General features: G+C 36.9%; 1 protein-coding gene across 4 annotated transcripts in view; it reads left to right on the forward strand.

The window, feature by feature from the left end:
* PARD3B (par-3 family cell polarity regulator beta) overlaps positions 1 to 19,530 on the forward strand; it is a 393,522-nt gene that overhangs the window by 162,270 nt on the left and 211,722 nt on the right. For all 4 annotated transcript variants that reach the window (XM_014249455.2, XM_014249453.2, XM_014249454.2 and 1 more), the window contains 3 exons: positions 1,224 to 1,315; positions 11,264 to 11,350; positions 14,881 to 15,006. In XM_014249455.2, coding sequence (XP_014104930.2) covers positions 1,224 to 1,315; positions 11,264 to 11,350; positions 14,881 to 15,006 — 305 coding nt within the window. The remainder of the gene's footprint in view (positions 1 to 1,223; positions 1,316 to 11,263; positions 11,351 to 14,880; positions 15,007 to 19,530) is intronic.

The following is a 19,530-nucleotide window of genomic DNA, read 5'->3' on the forward strand; positions in this document are numbered from 1 at the left end:
GCTTGGTTTATATCTCAAGGGTTTGCTTGCAAAGCTGCTCATGATTTTGAAGTGCAAGTCAACCCACACTTGAGAGTTCCCTCAACTCTCTCAATATTTATAACTAAAAATAAGTTCTACAAATCTTTGAGGGACTGGAAACACCAAACCTTTAAAGCTGGTCTTTTGAATAGAACCATCTTTTGAGAGAAGCTGGAACTTCTAATAACCACTGTAGAATTTTTATAGAAAATTAAATTACCTATATAGTTGGCTTTGTTCTTTGAAATTAATTTATAGCATTGCTACCTTTTGCCTTGAGACAACTTAATATGGCAAGTGTATACACTGGAAAACTGTACCACTGCAACAACAAAAAAGTAATGATTAACTTCAGCCTTTATCTAGTTAAGATCAGGCTTTGTATTGAATTCTCTTAGTGTGTTGACAGCTGAAGATTTATGTCTTCCAGGTCTATTCCTGTTGCAGAGTTGACAGAAGTGACCTCTCCAAAAAAGGTCTTTGTTACAGATTTTGCTCTGTTTACATTATTGCTATAAGGGTTGGGATGAAGTACAGTATGTTAAAGCTAATACATCACCTGCTGACAGTAGTCTTATCTCATTGGTAACTGTTTCCCTCTCCCAGTATGAAAAAAATGCAAACATTGAGTGCAAGGATCACAAAAAGAAAGTTAAATAATAATTTTCAAGCACTTTAACATTGGTGTCTGGACTCTGTGTACACTGTATTTTTGTGAATGATTTTACAAATGGCTGCATAATTTCTTTTTCTGGGAAGCTACTCTGAAAATATGTCTTTGCCAGATAAACACTGCCAAGGGATAGAGGATTAAAAAAAATCTGTTGGGTCTACTCAAGGTCTGTGTGGTCTCTTGGGAGAGAGGAGGTGGTTCAGAGTGGGAGAGAATAGCATTCAGGTTAGATAGGCAGAGAAGTAAAGCAGTACAGTTTTGTAACATTAGGTAGTACAATGTTAAGCTTCTCCAATGGATGGATGGTGGGCCTGGCACGAGGAGAAGGAATTCAAACCTCCTGTTTCTCCAAGTGCTGTGTCACAGGTGCTCCATCCAGAATGGGATTTCAGTCCTCACTGTCTGAGATGATGTTATTTTATGACTGACTTTCTCTTCCAAATACAGGCTTAAAAACACAAACACAGCATTGTTCTCTATGCATAATTATCTACATCGTTTCAATATGCGCTTTGAAATCTCTCAACAGGGTGCTTCCCAGGCATCCTTTCAGGATGGGGAGATGAACCTCACTGGACCCACAGAACAGCTCTTGGCTCAGAGGGCCCGGCTCCCTAGCAGGTAGGAACATCTTCTGTTTGGTGCTGGCTCAAGTGTGATTTAGCAATATATCAATACAAGACTGACTTCTCATTCCAGCTACACCTCTGATTCTGCACTGTGCTTCTCATCACCATGATCTCTTCCTCCTCCTGCCTTTCCCACCCTAAAATTGCATTTGATTCACATAGCAGAGCACATATTTGAGCATGACAACAATCTCTTACCCTCACTGATGAATATGAATGCTTTTTTTGTGCTGTTTGTAATATAAGGGTAAGGGAGAAATCTGGGTTTCTGTTTTTTTCAGTCCTGGAGGTGTTTCATGTCTTCAGATGGAGGATTTACTTAAATGATATATTGTATCTCAATAAATAACTATTTAACTGAACCATATAATCCTAAAATTATCTTCTTCAGTTTAAGTGTCTCCTCCAGTATTGAGTGGTAAGGTTATTACTTTGCTATGTCTTGTAGTAGATTTTGTATCTGGTTTTATACACAGTGTAAACTACTGCTAATATTTGCAATATTTCCCTGTGCATTCCTTCAGTAGAGAAGTCAGGTGGAATAAATCTTTGTCTTCTCTTCATTTATAACAAATTAAAGATGGCCTGTGCTGTTGTATCTGAATGTGGTCATGTTCCCATTGACATTTTGGGGAATAACTTCTATTTTAACCAGTCTAAATTTTGAACAACACTTAGGTAAATATATAATCTGCACTGGAAACCAGTGGAATAAAACTTGAGAGCTGCATAGCCGAAACAAGAGGAGAGGAAATTAGGTGTTCTCAAGAGGTTTAGTAATGAGCAACAATGTTTGTTGCTACTGAAATCAAAGTGAAAATTCTAAATGACTGAAATGAAATTGAAAAATAATGGTTTTGTAGATAGCATTTGTTACACCAAATTATCAAGCCAGGGTGCCAGAGTCTCAGAGAGTAAGTTGGTCAGATCCTCAGTGGTGGTGTTCGAGTGTTTTCATATTGCTGTTTTTCTATCTAATCATAAGCTTAAAATTCAGTTTTGACTGGTGATTCAGGTCATGCTGAAGTCACCTTTTTGAGGAGGTGAGAAATTCAGTACTTTGTCCAGTATCTTGTGCTTGTTTCAGAACTCGAGATATGTATAGCACATTGTATAATTAAATTAAGAAGTGTTACATGACAAACTTCTATGTGACAGCTAAAATGTGAAAAATTAATCTGTTTCTATTTTAATGATGGCAGATAGTCATTTGCTATAATTCTGCAGCTTATAGTTGTTTGTCAAAACAGTGTAAGATAAAACTCATGAAATAAACAGTATCTGCATGCCTTAATCTTAGAGCATTTATCCTTGCAAACATCTGAGAAAAAAACAAGTCTTAATATTCCCATTTTATCTAGATGGGGTCTGGGAGAGAGGCATGAATATGTACCCCATGCCTGTGAGGAAGTTTGCAAGAGCAGGCACTCAGAACATTGCTGGTGATCTGGACCATGCCAGGATTTGTGTAGAAGGATCACCTTTCCTTTCCCAGCATGTCAAAAATTTGTTTTTTCCTTACAAGGGAATTAATTTCTCAGTTTTTCTTCTTCTTTGAGTCAGAATTTCAGTAATTTAATGGGCAGTTTTATCATCCTGATACAGTTGTTCTTCAACTCAGTCTGTCTGGGTTTTTTCCTCCCACTTGGAGGCCTCCTTGTCTCCCAGTGCCTATACCATTTTGTAGTTCCTTCTCCTGCCTGCCAATACTGATACATATTTTTAGAACGGTCTCATGATAAAAAGGAACTTGAGTGCTTTTCCAGCTTTCCCTGCACCTGCTGGGCCTCTAAGTTACACGCCTGCTGATTAGTGTTCATCATTCAGGTATAGAACTTCGTTTAGTCACTAATGCATATTTTCTGTTCGTGGTATGTTGCTAAAGACTTCTACAGCTTGTTTCACCTGAAGTAATTATTATGCATCACCAAATATATGCACTCATTTGCCTCTTGATCCGTTAATTTGTAATGGGGATTAATCAAGCTCTCTGCACACTCTGTTCATATTTACTGTTTTCCTTATGCCTTTACTGGGATGTTTTAGACTATCTAAGTCCTCATAGGAATTTTCTGAGAGCATATTATTGTTTATCAGGTTAAACAATTCATTGCTTGCATATGGGATTCTTCAGAAGAAGGTTATGATACTTATTTGCTTCGATAGTGGGTGGCTGTTGGAATCATTGACAATGACAAAACCCCTTGTGATACTTTTTAGAGGTATTCAGTTTTCTGAAGCCACTAGGTCTTCTGTGGCATGTCACAAGCCAGACAAGAATAAGCTTAGGTTTCTGTAGATCTCTTACAGTTTTTGCTGAATTCTGCAAACTATCTTCATGTCGGAGCACAGAAAGAAAAGTGATAAAGAATATAGATTGGGACCCACCTTATTGATACTGCAGTGTCAATCAAGTGTTGAACAGATAGGGAGCAGAGGGAAAGCTGGCCAGAACAGGGTATTCCCAAGAATTTTTTTGCATTGGTAATAGTTTTTTTTCTTTTTTTTGAGATGAATTGTCTTAATCCAGTTTGAGATTGCATTGTCTGAAAAATATTGCCCAAAACCAACATAGCAAATGAAAATCAAAATGAAATGGAGAGAAAGGAACAGTTTTTTGTAGAGTTACGGTAGAATAATTCTACCAAAATATGCCTTGTTTGTGGTTCCTGTGTCCTGAGGAGATTTTAAAAAGCACTGTTTTTTCTGAAAGAATTGAGGATGGGTACTGTGAGGAAATTTTAATTAAAATTGTGAATTATATTGGAATATTTGTAAGATATTCCACTTTCTTCAAACAGTGAACATAAGTGAAATTCTGAACACAGCGTTTTGTAAAGCAAAGTTAGTTTGTAGCTCTGTGACATTCACAGGAATAGCAGTCAAAGAATTTAAATTTTATAGCAATGATTTGATTTTTGTTTGGCTTTTTTCTTGTAAGTCAAGGTTTTTAAACTGTTTTTCCAAAAGTGTTTTCATTAGGAGTAGAAGGTTTATAAAGGGAAATAATGAGTCACTAGAGACCATCTGTCTGTCTCAATTATCTTTATTTGATTGACTGTAAGTAAGGAAGGTTTTATTAATAAAACAATATTAAATAATAAAACTATTTTTTTCCACAAGCAGTTAAACAAGCATCTTAATATCTAATTTGTCTCCTTTCTGAACGAGGGTCTTACTCATAATTCTGATTTATTCAGGTATTTTTCTTGTTGAATTTTAAAGTCATTAGGGCCATAAGGGACCACCAGCTAATTAACCCTTCATTTAAATCTGCCACATCAAGAGATGTTAATAAAGGTAGTATTTCAGCCTAATTGTGAGCTACCCCATGCTGTGGACAAGACTATGGGAGAAACTGCTGGCCCTGCTGCTTTCCCTGCTTTCCTTCCCATCACTGAATTTAGTGAGCTTTAAGGCCTATAATGCTTGAGCAAAATAGCAGCTCATCACCTGAGAAAATGATCTGAGCCCTCTCATCAGAGCACCAACCTGTCTGAGGTCAGAGTCCCTTTCTAACTGCAGCCAATAATGGGTATTTCAGAGGGAAGCAGAGAAAAGGAGTACCATGATTAATATTTCATGATTGAGAAGCCTAGTCTGTTGAACTTTAAGATCCAGACTTGGATTGTTTTATATTCCTCACTCAAACAGGAAAACTCTTTGATTTGAAGAAACTCAGTTCACTGGTTTAAGTAGGTAAAATCAGTTGCACATGGAGTAAATGAGTATCAGTATGGAGGGATTTTGGATCCTCTACTTGGAAGTTAATGGGAAGTCCCTTTGCCTGGATTCTCTTAAAACATTTCATTGTGGTACTGGGAAAGTTTTCAGGACTGTATCTCTTGAGAGTCTGAAAATTTTAATTTGACATTTTGAGAGTTGAACTTTACTATAGGAGAGACTTAAAACATTGGGTCATTGGAATGGTTTTTAATGGAATAAATAATGACAATCCTCTTGGCTTTTTTTATTGTTTATTTGTGAGTAAAGATGATGTTCAGGGTAAAGGAAGCCAAGCTGGTTTCATCAGTGTACAAAATTTTGTATTTCTCTGTGCCTTTTTTCATGTTCTCTATTAGTTCTGAAAGCTTTTCATTCTAAGAACAGGGCCTTGATGCTCTATAGATGGTCAGGAATGTATTTGTCACAGTTTTTAGTACTGAATTCCTTAGGACTCCATACATGGGAGTACTGGTTTTGAAAAGCTTGCTTTTCTCAGTAGAAACTACTGTGTTAAGGAACAGTAAACATGAATCTGCTTGGAAATGGATGTTTAGCTTAATAGCAGTGGATTAGTTGGAACGCAAAGGGTAATTTATGCATAGATAATTCATTACGTGTTTTCATTATGTTCGCTTTTGCTGTCTTCTCACTTCTTTTTAGCAGAGGTCAGGGTCAGTTCCTTGGTTTAAGCACTGTAGAGATACATAATTAAAGTGTAGCTGAAGCATTTTATCCTTCTCTGTGTTTTCCTATTTTTAACCCACTGTGTCTTTCATTAGTCTAACAACAGAGAATTGGAACAATTTGATTTAAAGAAAAAAAGACACAAAGCCCCAGTGCTTGCAGGCTGTCTGATTTCTCTCTAAAACTTCAGAGTTAATCTTGTGAGAACTAAATAATTTTAGCATGAAAAAGAAGTCTGTAATAACTAGATTAATGCATTTTAGTTTTGATTTGTTTCCTCTTCAAACCTGAAACTAGAATATTGTGACATTATTTCATAGTAAATATTTGAACTTTGTGGATAGCTTGTTTAGTGTTGTGTAGAATGGAACAGCTGCTGCTGATTCTTGTCTCTTATAAAAGAGTGACCAGTTTCCTTAACTGTACCTGGAAAACTTATCATTGCCTGCACACTGAGTTGCTTTTTCTTCTCCCTTTAGGGCTCTATCCCTATTTAGATATTGTTCCAATTTTCATCAGTTCAGTGTGTTCACACTACGTAACATCTTGAGTTCCAGCTCCTTTTTAAAGGCTTTCAAGACATTTTCATCAAAGGTTTTAGCACCTAGTTGAAAAGAAGGAAGGAAATATGTGAAAGAGGGGTAGGAGGTGGGTGGGAGGTGGGCAATCAAACAGGTTTAGTTTAGCTTACCTCTCTGGTAGCCTTCTCTGGATGAATGGGGACAAATACTTTATTACCATCAGTAACTGTACTGGCTTAGTATGTGAAAAAAAGTACATGTCAGAGATATCACCCTCTTTATTTGGATAAATGTGTGCATTTTTCCTCTTTAAAATGCACTGTAGGAATTTGACATCTGTAGGCCTGTGCTCTCCACCAGACGTCAACACCTTTTGTCGATGGATGCTCTGTGTGCTGGAATGGCAGCATTGGAGGAAGAGGCTGGAACTGGAGGTGCAAGTGAAGAACAAGCAAGGAGATACAGCTTAGTAACTACATCTGTGAGCTCTCTACGTCTGACTGACATTTAATTTGCCTTTTACTTGGCTGTGGTCAATAAAAACACCACATAGTATGTTCAGAATATCAGCTGTGCTTTTCTGTTTGCAAGGGAAATGACATTCTGCACTAAAAGATTTTTTTCAGATATAGCATCTTACTAATCTGTACCTTTTCTTAAAAACACTTGAGAAAGTGTTGAATATGACTAAAATTGCAAAGGAAAATGCCATTGGAATGGTAAACACTTCGTGTTTACTCAAGCAGTAGGTTCTTGTGACATACACATGGTGACAAGTTTTGCCCAGTAACCCACGCAGTAAACAGCTTTTCTGAGCTACTGTCTTCACTGTGTTGCAAAACAATTAATCTGCTTTAGGCTGTGCCTTCTGCATTCTCCAGGAGCAATCCTACCAAGCATTTGTAGCTGGGGAAGGTCAAGGCACCTCAGTGAACTCAGTCTTGCTGCAACAACACAAAACATTTACTTCTGATGAGGGTTCCCTTTTAAGCATCGGTATGCTCAGTGGTTGGGATCAGTCCTTCAGTGTTCTTGGGTAATTTGCAGAGGAGCTTTCAGCTAACAGATCTTTCCCCTTTATGTAACTCACAAACTGCTAACTCCTGATAGAGGTTTCAGGAGAGGGAGCTATAGTATTCCACAGTGAGGACATTGCAAATATGAGGATCAGATGAGTTCACAACTAAATATGACCACTAAATGTGAAGCACTCCATTTAAATTTTGCTTTCCACTCTGCCAATGCTGTGCCTACTCACTATTCATGTGTACTTTCTCTATCTCTCTGCTGAACAGTACTTACCAGCATTTTTAATAATATGCATGGCAAGCCTTGTTAACAAATGTGATAGATGGTAAAGAATCTGGCAGAAATTAATAATATCAAAGAAAGAGGAATTTAAATAGTAGATGATGACAGCTTCTTCAGGTTAAAAATCAATAGTACAACATCTTCGATCAGGTCATTCTGGACAGGTGGTCTCCCATGAGTGAGACCTGAGGTACCTTCAGCACAGCAAGAGGAAGATGGGTGCCAACATGTACTAGAAGGAGCCTGAGTGCTGTGTTTCTGGTTGGGGTGAACCTTGCACTTTGCAGAAATTTCACTGACATAAAGACTTTTTAAAAGTTCAGTCTTTTTGACTGCTGTAGGAATGTATCTCTATGTATTCCACAGCGACTGGGTTCCAAGTTCAGCAAGGACATGATTTCCTGAGGTAGGAGCTCTGTCTGCTCCTTGAAGAACAAGCAGAAGATACTTAGAGTGCAGCCTACTGAGGCACCCTCTGTGCATCGCTCACCAATGCTCTCAGCCTCTCATCCCCAGCTAGGAATTTCATACAGATACTCCAGATCTTTTATACCACTCGATGGGCCAGACTTGTGTTTTCTTTTACTACAAAAGGCATTTAAGATCTGTAGGGGAGTAGGTCACGAGTAGGTTACTAGCTAGTAGGTCACTAGTAGGTTACTAACTCCTGGAATTAATTTTTTTCCTATTTAGGTGTTTGTTTGTTTTTAAAATGTTTTGAATATTGCAAAAAATCTGTTAATTACATTCTCTGTTGTCACAGCTATCAACACGCATCAGACAGTAATTCTGCTTTCTCCTTTCTTTAATTTTTTTTATCCTAGCTGTGTCAACCCGAGGAGTCCTAGCACATGTGTGTCCCATGTGCCTTTGGAGTTGAGTAATTAGTATTCTTAGAGCTCATCCTATTTAGGATCTCACTCAGCCATGCCCTGATCCTGAGTACTTTCTCCAGTACTGTATAAACTGTAAGCCAGCGTGAAATAGTACAGTGCCGAGTTCAGCTGTCCTTGTGGGCAGATTAAACCTGCCTGAAGAGGGACAGAACAAGTGAATGATACCAAATATGTCTGAATCTCTAATCTTTGAGGTTCTTAAATTAAAAAAAAATAACAAAACCAAATCCCAGATGTTCTGGTTTTTAAAATTTTTAGCTATCATGCTTTCATAGGTATAATATAAAAATAACATGGCCTCAAAGATCCATGAAAGTTGGTGTGAAAGGCTGTTTTCTTCTTGGATATAACTAAGAGTCCCATTTGTTTGATAAGGAGAAATCTATTTAGAGTCATGGATTTTTGATTGAAATTATAATTCCAAAGTTTTTAATACATGTAAACAGAGTGTACACTTATTCTGAATGTTTGTTCTGAATGCTCTAGAACATCCATAAGTTTTGGATGTACCAAAAATTTTTAAAGTAATACATAATGTGCGTGTGGGTTATTTATTTTCACAAAGAAGCCTGTTTTTCTTCGTGTGTAGACTTCATGTTCAGTTTAAAAATAAGTTTGTATATTTTCTTTGGCTTTCAGCCTACTTATAACTTTGAGTGCATTGATTTAATATGACAGCTCACCTGTCTGTCATGATAGCTCTCAAAAAAATTCCTGTTCTGTTTTACAGTTGCTTAGGAAGACAACTCCTCCCTAGAGCACACAGGGTTACTTGAGGACGGCTATAAGTTACTTAAATTTTCCCTGTAAAAATGAAAGCCCATTCACTACTTCTGATTATTTTCTGAATCTAAAGGGCTTGGCTGCTTAATATACTTACACGTTTTGATTTTGTAGAAGTTCAAAAGACAATAAAAGTAGCCCTTTAATTATCTTTCTTTGTGTGTTAAGAGAATTGGAGGAAGTAGAAGATGGAACTGAAAGAGGAGTTAATTTCCTATGCATGCATTGTTGAGGTTTTTGGTAACCACCCTGATGAGGTTTTCTAACCAGCTTCACCAGAAAAAAATGTATTTAAAACATCTTACAGGAAGATTTTGTCAGTATTTCCCCATTTGATTAGTGAAACAGGGGAATGCAGGAAAGAAAACCCCACAAATGCTTGTTGATGGTGTCTGTGTTATAAATACAGTAACATGTAAATCTGTTACATTTGGGATCAGTGGTGGCTTGTTGTTCAGGGTCTTTCCATTTAATATCTAGAGAACATAAATTCATTATAGTGCCAGTGGTTTTGGAAGAACAGTTTACAAAAAAAAAAAAAGCTTCCCAAAACTCACTCTGTCCCCTAATTTAAAAAAAAAAAATAAAATGTATAAACTTATTTTCCAGTCTTATTCCATATTTAGCCAATCAGGCTAAGAATTATTGTATTTAGAGCAAATTGCTTCTCATTAATCATTGTGCAACTGCATACAGGTTCATAAGAACAAAAAGTATTCCTGTGTTATTAGGTAGCAATGCCAGATTTTGTCTAAGGTCATTTGCAGTAACTGTGCTCCCTATGAGAAGACTTAGCTGTGCCATGTGGGTTCATGTTGTACCTAATGTGGTGTAACTGTGCTGCCACATCAAGGGTGATAGCAGAGCCCTGATGGGTTTCAGTGCATTCGTGCTGATTCTTACATCAAATTAAATGATCATAAGACCAGGGGTCAGCAATATCAGCTGGTGCCAGAGGAAGTTGTGGTACTGGGGAAAAATCATCTGAGGGTGGGAGGGCAGCATGAGAGGAAAGAGTTGGCTTTGTCATCCTATCCAGCAAATGCGTGCTCTCTAGGTCTGGTGCACAGGGAAAGATCAGAAGTGTCTTTCTCACTAGCAGTCTGCACTTGATCAGAAATACTGAGTCTTTAACTCAGGGCAGTATCTTAAGTGGCCTTTTGGTTCAGTTTCACATGTTGTGTCCACACGGTAGGATTGGCATGCACACACAGCTCACAGAGACAGGGTGTTCTGAGTGGGTGTGCCCAGGAGATGTCTGCTGGCCACTGATCCTGAGTGCTGCGGGTGTTCAGTACCACGGGAGGGGAGGGAGGGTTTTGGAAGAAGGATACTGTTATGGAAAGAAGGAACATGGTCTGCTGAAATACAGACATTGCTAATTTTTTTCTGATTCTAGCCAGTTCAAGTACCTTCCTTTTCAAGTCATGGTCACCCAGAATAGGTTTTTAATAACGGTGTTTGAGGAAGGAAACTTCTTGATAAAATGAGCTGCGTTGCACTACTGATCACAATTGCTTTTGTTCTTTGTCAGAGGTTGTATGCAACTGAGGGAAGAAATCAGTATATTTAAGTATTATTTGACTTGAAAGTTGCATTGTCCTTTCTGTGTGATCTTCATGTTTATAACGTGGCCAGATGGAAAATTGAAGCAACTCACATGGAGTTTAAATTAAGAAGATGTAAAATAACCTCCCCTCACCTTTTTTTTTATGATGAAGTCCCTCCTCACTTGAAAGCTTATTCTTTAATATTCTAATTGACTTACTTGAAGGTTAACTTGGGAAAATGTCTAGTACTTGATTTATTTCCCTTTTAGAAAACCACAAATGCTAATCTAAAACAACGAAAGGATTTCATGGCTGTTTTACTTTTCATTTTATTTTCATATATTACTGAGCTCTGAGTCAAATATTTTTTCTACCCTTTCTGCTATCTGGTCAATCATGAATTTTTTTTTTAATATGGAGAATTCTCTGAATAAGCTTATGAGATATGTTTCCCTGTGCTCTTTTTTAGTGAAATGACAAAAACAGTTGAGATTTCTGGGGAAGGTGGACCCTTGGGAATTCATGTAGTGCCCTTTTTTTCATCCTTGAGTGGAAGGTAAGATATTTTCTGCATTGCTCAAGAAGTATATAAATGAAAGTATTTCAGTTGTGCTTATCTTAAAATACCTACTATTTACCAAAAGGAAAACAAAAATTAGTCTATGGCACTGTCTTCCATTACCAAAATATTTACTAGTCCAAGTTCTGTATAAGGCAACCACAGAATTAGGTAGGAAAAGACCTCAGAGATACTTGAGTACAGCCTTTGACTAATCTCCATCTTGTCAGCTAGACCATGGTAAGAAGTGCCATGTCCAGTCACTTTCAGTCAATACCAGCAGCACTGTTCATATGTGCCCTTTCTGTGGTCTCTGTTTTTATTCTCTGAATGGTAAACTGGACTTAGAAGTTTTGTGTGGTGGTGAGTTGGTTGTGTTGTGCTGTTGTGGGCTTGTTTGTATGTTTCTTGTTTTGTTTTTCTTAATTGAATATCTCTGCATAGGCTCTTTCTTAGTGACATACCAGACAAGAAGAGTCAAAAAAAATTGCTTGCCTGCTCATATCTCATATTTTTCAAGCCATCTTTCAGATTTGATTGCATAGCATTTATAAAATGTGCTCTATACCATGAACCTTTCTTTGTCACAATACAATTACTTTAATTATAAATGATTTAACAAAGTCCATTGAGATCACAAAAGCCTATTATAGCAGCATGCTCATATTGATGTGCTGTAGTTAAGACTGCGTCAGCATTTTCATTATAGCTGTTTTCCAAGCTATGTAACTTCGATGTGTTAAAAAAAAAAAAATCTAGGCTAAAATTTGACATACAGAGGCTTAGCCAGAGAGGTAATTTGACACTGGCAGCCGTGAATAAGAGATGTGAAATTGCCAGAGCCATAAATGACACTACTTTATAGTAAAATGGTTGCCTGTTACACAAAGCCAATTATTGCAAGAGTAAAAATTGTCTAATTCTTAAATGTTTCTTTACTTGTCAGCTTTCATGTAGGACAGAGAATGTGAAGGGTTGAATTACCTTGTAAAGGTCTGTTTTCTTGGATAGATCTGAATTTGTAAGTGGACCCAATTTAATTCAGATTGTTTTATCTAGCAAAAGGGAAAATAGATGTCCATCTGCTGCCTGTAAAAATGGCGTCACTGTCTCAAGAAGAAAGCTGGTCTTGGATGGCAACTGCTGGAGATCTGAGTTGTGTCCTTGGCTTTGTGGGCTGCCTGTTTGTCTTGAGAAAGCCACTTGTGTTTGTTACCCACTCTAAAAGGCAGATCAGAGCTCTTTGATATAGGCGTGCCATAAAGGTTGTTGTTTGTACGCTGTATTTTAAGATCCTTCAGTAAAACAATTTTGATGAAATTGCAAACTATTAAAATCAGTAATTGTTGTGGCTGAAATGTAGTTTTGTATTCAAGTATCTCTGTGTTGAATACAGCTTTTAAAGACTTGTAAGAAGAAGGGTTCCTAGGTCTACATTGTATTTATGTTAATATGTCCTTACAAACAAATGCTTTTGGGGGATCTGCTGGAGTAGAGAGGTCTTTGACAGATGGAACTACTGGTTGTTTAGGTAGCTGTCTTTACATTTTAGTGACCTATGGCAGATGTGTTCTGAAACATTTGTTAAAGCACTGGACTGATTTAAATGGCTTGACTGTCTTTTTTTAGTCTAGCCTGAGACTAGATTATGAATGGTAACGCATCATAACATGACAAAGTACAGAAGACCATCTTTTATTTCTTTTGGTGACATGATAGAATTTATGAGGATGTGCTGGCCATGACTAACTGCGTCTGGTATTTCAATTGTAAAGTTATCTTCTAATAAGGTAATGCTGGCTTTAGCCTGGTGCTGCTGCAGGCCAAAGTTTTTCTACAGGTCATTAAAACATCATATTAATTTACAAAATCTTAGTTTATACAGGAACTACAAAAGTAATAGAAATAATTTTCCCCCTTTATTTTACACTTAAATATCATTAAAACCAGGAAATTAAAATTTAATAGCGCATTAAAATGCTAAAATTTAGGCTGTGGAAAAAAAGTAATGGAGGAATGAATTCAAGCTGCCTTGGTCTATGTAATTTGAGCCACGGTAGGCAGTACAGTACATACAAGTTTCAGACAAGTAGGCAATCCTATTGCATTATATTAATACAGTATCTAAGCACACAGGATTAGTGAGCAACCAATTTAATTTGTAATTTCATTTATTTCTTTACTTTCACTGGTTTGTATTTTAACATAGTTGTATTTTGGGAAGGTTTTTGATTGCCACTAGTTCAATGTCATCAAAAGGGCTGTAGCCCCTCACCACCACTGCCCTTTTTAATCCTTTAGGGAAGGATAACACTCATTACAAGAGAGTCTTTATGCTGTTAAATAACTTATAAAATATATTTTTAAATACTTCAAAGAACTGATACTCAGTAGAAACCAATTTTTCATTCAGTAATTGATAGGACAGAAGTACAAATTTTTTAATGCTGTTAGTAAATCTGAAATCAGATGCTCAGTCAATATAGTGTCACTTGAAATAGTTAATGGCATACTGTGAATCTGTTGAATGGACTTAGGAGGGGCAGTCATGAATATGAGGCAAAAATACAGGACTTCTGTTTTGTGATTGGAGTGCCAGCACATTGAAAATTGCACATTAATATTTTATGTAGTATAACCAGTAGAAATGGTCTGTAAAGGTCATCTTTGATGACCATCTTTGATGCTGAAGTGGTATGGAAATTTAGTGGACAAAGTTTGATTATAAAAGTTCTTCACAAACACGCAGTTGTCAGGATTTTTTGGACACTGCAGTGGTATCATTTGATATAGCTATGTTGAATTATAGTTTGCAATACAGAGGTGTTCCAGGTAGGTCAGGATTAGCCTAGTGCTCCCAACAGAGTTATCAACACTGGCATTTTGCACCACCCACACTGGCTCACTTACTGCATTATTCTGTGTTGCACCTCTGTTTTCATTTGTACATACCTCGTTAACAGACAGCTGGGGTGATGATGTAGTGCTGCTGTCCTGCCACATGAATGAGTAGTATTGCTGTCTTGTATCAAAGCAAGGGGCTTGGCAACTGAAAAGTTTCAGGGATGTTTTCAGAAGTAGAAAAGTCAGTTATTTTTTTTGTCTCATTCTAACTCCTGTTTATTTTATTACAGTCAAGGTAGAAAGTTACTTTTAATCTGTTTGTGCTTTTCTTTGGAGCAGTGGCAGAAAAAAATATGTGTAAGCTACACTACCATTTTTAACTGGAGAGGCATCTAGGTGTTTTCTTCTGTTTCTCCAGGTATGACCTACAGTACTTAATGCTTCCCAAGTTCTAGCAAGTAGTAAAGCATTAGTGTACAGCAATTTTTTGTGGTATTTTTTGGAATCCCCTCCTTTTTCATTAATAAGTCAGCTGAAATTTTTCTCTAGGTGAAGCACTTCATATATAGAGAGGCAGTGTACTCTATGATTTCATACACATTAGAGATAAATATCTATTTTTAGTTGCTATAAATTCATATCAGCACAATAAGGATATTTTTCACCTATGTTTTGCCTTTTAGGATGCTGGGACTCTTCATCCGTGGTATTGAAGAAAACAGCAGATCTAGGCGTGATGGTCTTTTCCATGAAAATGAATGCATTGTGAAGATAAACCATGTGGACCTTACAGATAAAACCTTTGCACAGTAAGTGCTGGTTTACTAATACTTTTAATCAGCCAGGATTTTATACAGTGCCCTGTTTAAGTGATATGTAAAGGGATTAATACTTATTTCAAAAAAAATGCCTGTAAAATTGATATGTGACAGAAACTTTGTTGTTTTCTTTCTGAAACCTCCAAATAAGTGAAATTTGAGGACTTTTAGTGAACTTACTGTGCTTACTTAATTTAATAGCATTGTTTTGTAATTGTTACCTTCCCTTTCTAGTTCTTCCATTACTTTTACCTCTTTGTAATTTTTTCTTAATAAGACTTTCAGAATGAGTCAATCTCACAGCATGGTGTTTAATTTTCTTTTGTAAATGAAATAAGATTTTTTGTTGTGCTGCAGCTTTTTGAGCATTTATTTTTTTAAAAAAATACTTCTACTGTCAAACTATGATTACTTGAGCTAAATGGAAAGTCTCACTTCTTACGACTTTTATTAAAAGTCTGTTGACATTTGTTATCTATCTCAATATTTAACTAACAAGTTGTTTTGATCATCTATGAATTAAAGTGGCATTGTTTCACAAAAGAATAGTCTCTCAAATTTCACATATATTTGCTGTAGTAATTAAATTGTAATTTGTTTTTGCTTTTAATCCATATGTTTAGACAACTGAGTGATTGTTTATAATCTAAGAAACCTATTGAAATGTCAAGGGAGTCGAGGCTTAACTTTCTAAACAGTAAGCCAAATTTTCAAGGCTTCTAGACTAAAATCAAATACATAATTTCACAGTTAGGAATAAATATTTGCAGAATAGGTTTTCATTAAACCAGTGTAGTTCTGTAGCATATTCTTGTTTCTGAGACTGTGCTTTTTCCCCTCCTGAAAGCTTTTCAGTTACAGCTTTCTGCATTCTGCTGTGTTATAGTACATGTCATTGTTCCTTCCATGGAAATTCCTAAATAAGATATCAAATTTAGCAGAATGTAATTGTCAGTATCTTATTAAAACATTCATTGCCCCACTGTGCAGTTTTGTAATGAAATTTCGCAAATCAGGTTTTGCTTGAGTCAAAACCTCTTTTCAAAATCATATCTGATCCTTTCTTTACAATGTGTTGTCTCCTCTGAATGTTTTTTTTCTGTGTATTGTTTTTTTGAATTGTGTTTTCTTCTGAATGTAACTAGATCTCCAAAGATTTCAGCCCAATGAGGTGTTTGTGGAGTGGAGGACTCTGCATGTTTTTCTGTAAGGTTACTAGATTTTGGGGCAATCTGAAATACTTCAGGAAATTTCCTAGTTCTCTGTCAGGCTTTCCTTCAAAATGCAACATGCAGGATACTTTCTAAAAGCTTTTTTAAAGTTTTGGGGTTGGAAGGATTATTTACAATAGTTAGCATAGAGAGATTGGTCTTGTTAGACACTGTCTTTGGGAGAGAGAAAAGTGACTTAAAGGTGATTCAGAGCAGAGCCTAATTTTGTTGGGCAAAGTTTCCTTATGCTGCTAAGTCAAGTAGTGTGATTGCAGTGGTGTTGGATTTGAGGAGAAAAAATGCAGGACTTGTGGGCTCAATGTCTATCTGGGGACTGGCGGGGAATATTTTGGATGAGCTCTAGCCTATTCCCAAGTCTTACATTGTTCTGCTGAATTTGCCGATTTTCCAAAATAGCCTTCTGCATCATCTCTCTTCCCTGGCTGTGGAGAATGGCTAAAGACTGACTCTTTCCAGGTTGAAATTAATCTTTGTAAATATGTCTTTTTTGTTTTCGTCTGTCATGTCATGACATAACTGTACTAACCTGACAGAAGTCCAAGTTACAGAAATCCAGTAATTGTAAAAGATACAACAAAGTATTGTTCCAATGACTCGACCCAGAAATAGCAATCAGATTCTCCTCCAAGAGGAAAATCAGTTGGCTAGTTTCAAATTGACATTTCTTCATAACCCTTGTAAAAACTGTTTTAACACTTAGACTGTTACATGCTGTCTCTTTTTAATTTCAGCAGAGACTTTCTAGTACTGCTCCTGACAATTGCTTCTTCTGCAGCTGTAACAGCAGCAGCCTACTTTCTGTATTCCCATGTTTATAATAGCTATATATTGGGACTGTTGGTCTGCTTTTTCATTTGCTGCTAATCTATTCAATTACATTCTGTTGTGCTACAGAGTTTCTAGCACCTCTTTTAACTGACTCCCTTATTTCTTTAAAGTATGCACTTGGGGTCTCAAGAAATACAAATTTCTCCATTCATTATTTTTTCCCTTTGAAGTGCAGCCAGTTATTTTGCCCCTGAAGACTGCATTTAGACTTTCCCATAGGATATCTTGAGTGATTTCCACTAATTTTTGTTTGAAGGAGATCTTATGTTTTCTCTTGCATATATTTTAAATATTAATCTTTCGAAACTGAGTTATTAAATTACCTTGTAACATATGACTAAGTGGCTACTTGGAAAGATGAAGATGGGGTGTGAAAGAAACACAGTTAAAATTTTACATCCTTTATGCTGGAAGTGTGCCATGGTTTCTACTATCAGGGTAAGGTCTGTCCTTGAGAACTTTGACAGGCTGTAGGTGAGCAGATAACCTATAACCTCTGCAGATGCACTGGGGCACAGTCTGTTACGGCTCTGAAACAGATCCCTTGAGGGTGATGATAAAAGAATGCCTTCTTACAACATTCCACTCCCTCTGTTTTCCAAGTTTGAGGTTTCTCTCTGGCAGCATCGCCTGTCAATGAATGTTGCTGTTCTGACTCTTGATGCTTGTACACTCAGTATGGCAAGGATGGTTCTTTCCCACAGCAGTATCCATTGGGACTGACTCCTGACTTTAATGTCTTTGTGCTACAGAAAACCATCTTAAAACAGTCTTTCCTTTTCACCACCTACAGCTGCAAAGTGGATATACTCTAGGTACAGAGTGTATCTATATAGCTCTGCTCATCTAGGAAAGCAGTAGGTGTGTTTTCAAGACATTTATATCTGCAGTGGCTTCCTTCCTGTGTCAATGTAAAAAAAACTAAAAAAAAATAAAAATTTCATAAATACTTTCAACATTTATTCCTGTTACTGAGTGTAAATCCAAAGCCAAGACTTCAGCAAAATACTGACTCAGACTGACAAACACACCACTGAAGGGTAGGAGATAAGTACAATGTTCTTAGGAGGACTCCATGATTTATTTAAAATTTCATGTTGCCATTCCTTCAGCTCTTGCCCCAATTCAGCTAAACAGAAGTTTTCAGTTTTTCATTCTCAAAATGCACTTCAGCATTGTACTGGACTGGTCTTCTGCAGTATGGAAGAAAGTCAGTCCACTTCAACAGAAGGTAGGAGAGGAAAGCACAGATAGAAGGAAGTCTCCTTTGTTCTTTTAGAATCCAAGGTTTGTAACATGACTTCATATACCAAATCTACAGGTTATTCAAAATCCACGGAAGGCTTTATGATCAGCTCTTTTGGCCAACTTGTCTTAATTGCCTTACGACACACAGGTATCTGAGCACGGCATCACTACCATGGTATTAGTTCACAGAATCATAGAACGGTTTGGATTGGAAGGGACCTTAAAGATCATCTCATCTGTGGGTTCCAGCCCCTCAAGCATGGACAGGGATGTCACCCACTAGATCAGGTTTTTCAGGGCCCCATCCAGCCTGGCCTTGAGCATTTCCAAGGATGGGGCATCCACCGCTTCTCTGAGTAACTTGTTCGAGTACCTCACTACCCTCTGAGTAAAGAATTTCTTCTTAATGTCTGGGCTAAATCTTTCTCTTTTAGCTTAAAACTCATCTCCGCTGCCCTGTCAGTATCAAGGGGAGTAGTTCCATTAAATGCTCTAACACAGTTTCTGGTGTTGCATTTGGGCACATCTGCAAAAACATTGATTATGTGAAGTCTGCATATCCACTTAGCAAAAGGTTACTGCTTGAAAGATGTGAGTAATATTGACCTGTTTACTTAACCATTTATGTAGAAACACAAATAATTGTGCCGTTTTGATCAATTTTTTAAAAACTCTTTTAGAAAAAAAGGTTTTTTTCTAATGTCTATGTATCCCATACTCTCAACCTATTTTATTCCTGTGGAATCAGCCAAAGTTGCAGCAGGGATTAAAAAGGAATCTGAGAAGCAATTAGACTGGATTTGGGAAAAATAGAGAGTTGAGCTTGCTTGGAGTAGATGTATTCACCAGAACAATTGGTGATGAGTGCTCAGTGTGCCTCTATGCCAACAAGAAAATATGTAACAGACAAGCACTTGAAAAAAACAGCAAGCTGTAATTTCAGCAGTCTTTTGATGAGCTTTTGCCATCAGAACTTCCCTTTCTGCTCTTCAGGAAGAAATGTGTTCATTAGTTTATTCTGGCTGATATGTTTTTGTACTGGCTTAGGAATTCTGACATATATGCTGCTCCTACTTGAAGTGTAAGGAAATGCTGTAGTTTTGAAATCTTATTTCATGTGAACTTTTCTAAAAAAGTAATGCTATAGATGTGAACATAAGATAAATTTTCATCTTATTCTCTGTAAACAATTTCAAATTTTATTCAA

Source organism: Pseudopodoces humilis, chromosome 8 (genome assembly GCF_049639895.1).
Source record: "Pseudopodoces humilis isolate 2021_Gansu_Grassland_sample_001 chromosome 8, ASM4963989v1, whole genome shotgun sequence".
NCBI classification, from domain to species: domain Eukaryota; kingdom Metazoa; phylum Chordata; class Aves; order Passeriformes; family Paridae; genus Pseudopodoces; species Pseudopodoces humilis.